The following is a 3,049-nucleotide window of genomic DNA, read 5'->3' on the forward strand; positions in this document are numbered from 1 at the left end:
TACAAAGGTACTTTTCACATATCACTACTACTGCTGATTCCAGGCCATGTCACGCATGCGCGGTCTTACAGGGGAGCTTTCGGTTCAACCAATGCCTCCAATTGAGAGAGTAGTTGGTGGGTTTTTTGGCGGGTGGCTGTACCCAACCAATCACGTTGCAACGTTACCCCAACATTACGTTTCACCCAGGTGGAGAATTTGGGGGATACATAAACTCAGTTACATGTATTCCTTTTGCTCAACTGTTTTATAACAGTTTCCTATACGTTGTAGCTTGTGCCTACAACCTTCTTCCAGCACTTTTCCGTTCACAAATATATTGACGTCTCTTCGCAACATGATTTTACCATAAATAACTTACAAAATTACTTTACATTTGTCGGCAGACACCTGAAGCATGTATATGGGGTAGGAGGAGAAGGGTCTTGCAGGACGTTTCGCTACCACTTTCTCTCAGTGACGTTAACAGAAACATTTTTTTTACATATTTTGTAAGCCCTGTGGTTGGGCGCAGCTCAATAATATTACCGCTTGCCAGAGCATACGAGCCTGCCAGATTATTTTAAAAATGCGGATAAGGCGCGCAGCGCCGTTCTGCTACCCCAAAAACTGAAAGCAGAAATACACTTTTAGCCCCCCCCAACTTCATCATTCCTACCCTGTTCCGGTGCAGTTCACCGGCACAGTTCACTCACCCTTCAACCCAGCACGATGGCGGACGTGACTCCCGGAACCTCCTGCTCTTCTGAGCCTGTAACCAAGGGGAATTTGCCACTTACCTGTGCGAATTGCTTCCTTAGTTACAAGGATTTCTCTTCTTATTACTCAGGGCATTATGAACGCCTTATAGAATTCTCGCAAGACCACGGCCTTTTGAGGAAACAAGCCTTTTGCCCTCACTGTGGCAAGGAGTGTAGGCTTGACCTGCAGAAGAAGGCGTTCAGGTTATTAGTTACACCTTACCTGTTGATTTTTACATCTAACTGCAATGCAGTTTTCAAAACTAAAGTAGGCTAAAATATTCCTTAAAGAGCTATACCATTGGTTGTGTACGTTCATTATATTTTCATTTTTTGAGGGTTGTAACGAGCAATTTGCTTTTTTCCCCTTACTTTCAGGTGCGACAAGTCGTATGCCCCACGCCAGAAGCAGAAGAGAAGGAGGTGCAATTACTACCTCTCATTGTTTAAGGGCACCTGGTTTTCTGGGTCCCTCATGGATGTTGAGACTGTCCTCTTCTTCACTTACATTTACGTTAGTGATTTCTTTAACTATAGGGTTGTGAGGACAGAACTAGGTTTAAGTGACGTAGCTATTAATGACTGGTCCAGCTACTGCAGGGAAGTAAGTTTTTTTGGTTTTATTTTTTTCAGTGGATGGTTTTGTGATCAACCTTTACTCACTTCCCTAACCGAATTTTTGGTTTCAGGTCATAGTAAATTGGTGTATCCGGCAGAAGAAGCAAATAGGTGGCCCCGGTACAACTGTTGAGATTGACGAAGCAAAGTTTGGTAAGCGCAAGTATAATGTAGGCAGGGTCATTGAAGGCCAGTGGGTTTTTGGTGGTGTCTGCAGGCAGACTCGAGAGTTTTTTGTGGTGCCAGTAGACAACAGAACTAGCGCGACTTTGCTTGCTGTCATCAAGGACTACATTGTACCGGGGACAACTATTGTATCTGATTGCTGGAGAGCTTATGACTGCCTGAAGGACGAAGGCTACGTACACTTAACCGTCAACCACTCCATGAACTTTGTGGACCCAGTAACTGGTGCTCATACAAACACTATTGAGAGGAGGTGGAGGGAACTTCGTGAGACGACGCCTAGGTACGGACGTAGGAGGTACAACTTCGTCGGGTACTTGGCAGTGGCATATTTTAAAATCCACTTCGATGACCCGAAGACGAGGCTCCACGCGTTCGTAAAGGCGGCGGCTGAGTTGTATCCTCCACCCCTTTAAGGTAAGGTTCCTAAACTATCTTCTTTATTATTAGGTAGTTAGGTCACCTGTGTTTTGGTGTTATTAGGTTTTAGTGCTTTTCACGTAGGAGCATTATTATTTTTTTGGTAACCGTCACTTACCGCCATGTTTCAACATAACAGTCCTACGTCACTTTACCAACTTGTACCTTTTGTGCAGTACCCCAACTTCCCCCTTGCTGAACATATGGCTCCCTAGTGGTTACGTAACCCAAGATGGCGGATTTGTTTACCGTTTACGTTTCTTCGCCCCGATCACAAGCAACGGTTAGTGTGCAGTTGAGGTAGCCTGTGGCAGTTGACGTTTTTCAGTGTTGCTTTGCTTGCTTTGCATGAGTTTAGGGTAACATTTTGCCCGTCGGCTGCAGCTGAACTGTAATTTACCCTTGAGCTGTATGCGCCAGTGCAGGGGACCCACGTACCGGTGTGCAGTCTTCAAGTGTCAATTACGCTTTAGTTACAGCCGACCGACAAAATTTTACTTGAAATTCTTGTTCAGCAGGTCAAGTTCTAGAGAAAAACGTCAACTGCCATAGGCTACCTCACCGCGGACAGCGGGCTTAGAATTACCATATTACTGTATATATATACATATATATATATATATATATATATATATACATATATATATATATACATAATACATATATATATGCATTATACTGACAACGCCTTTGTCACATTTCGGATTCTTCAAACATTTTGTACGTTTGTCACTACAAAGCCTGAGATCCAAATGCAAGAATCCTGACATCCACTGCAGGATTTGAACATGCATCCTGAGTACCAAGTCAACATACTTACATAAATACACAAGCACTCACACATGTATATATATATTAAAAATTGTGGCTCTCATGCATCTCTGCTGTAGGTTTAAATCAATAAATTTTTACACGAGCAATAGCTTCCAGGCCTACCTATTCGCCAACAATTTTTAATGGTAAGCAAGAAACGGCATCACTGTGAAGGCAGGTTCACATTTGTTTAACAAACTACATTTATTTTAGCATTTTTATCTACTTTAGTATTTCCGGAATCATTGTTTGGTATAAGTTTTGATAACATT

General features: G+C 42.8%; 1 protein-coding gene across 1 annotated transcript; it reads left to right on the top strand.

The window, feature by feature from the left end:
• Positions 1-622: 622 nt before the first annotated feature.
• LOC136838366 (uncharacterized) lies at positions 623-2,056 on the top strand. The gene is made up of 2 exons (XM_067103275.1): positions 623-1,344; positions 1,430-2,056. Exons 1-2 carry the CDS (start codon positions 1,216-1,218, stop codon positions 1,958-1,960), a joined length of 660 nt encoding a protein of 219 aa, XP_066959376.1. The 5' UTR covers positions 623-1,215; the 3' UTR covers positions 1,961-2,056.
• Positions 2,057-3,049: the final 993 nt, after the last annotated feature.

Source organism: Macrobrachium rosenbergii, chromosome 4 (assembly GCF_040412425.1).
Source record: "Macrobrachium rosenbergii isolate ZJJX-2024 chromosome 4, ASM4041242v1, whole genome shotgun sequence".
In the NCBI taxonomy this organism is placed as follows: Eukaryota; Metazoa; Arthropoda; class Malacostraca; order Decapoda; family Palaemonidae; genus Macrobrachium; species Macrobrachium rosenbergii.

Bases quoted from the DNA above. Each gene is read 5' to 3' on its own strand.
- LOC136838366 (XM_067103275.1), top strand. From the start codon at position 1,216: ATGGATGTTGAGACTGTCCTCTTCTTCACTTACATTTACGTTAGTGAT. The intron at 1,345-1,429 runs GTAAGTTTTTTT...TTTTGGTTTCAG, and splicing joins GGTCCAGCTACTGCAGGGAA to GTCATAGTAAATTGGTGTAT.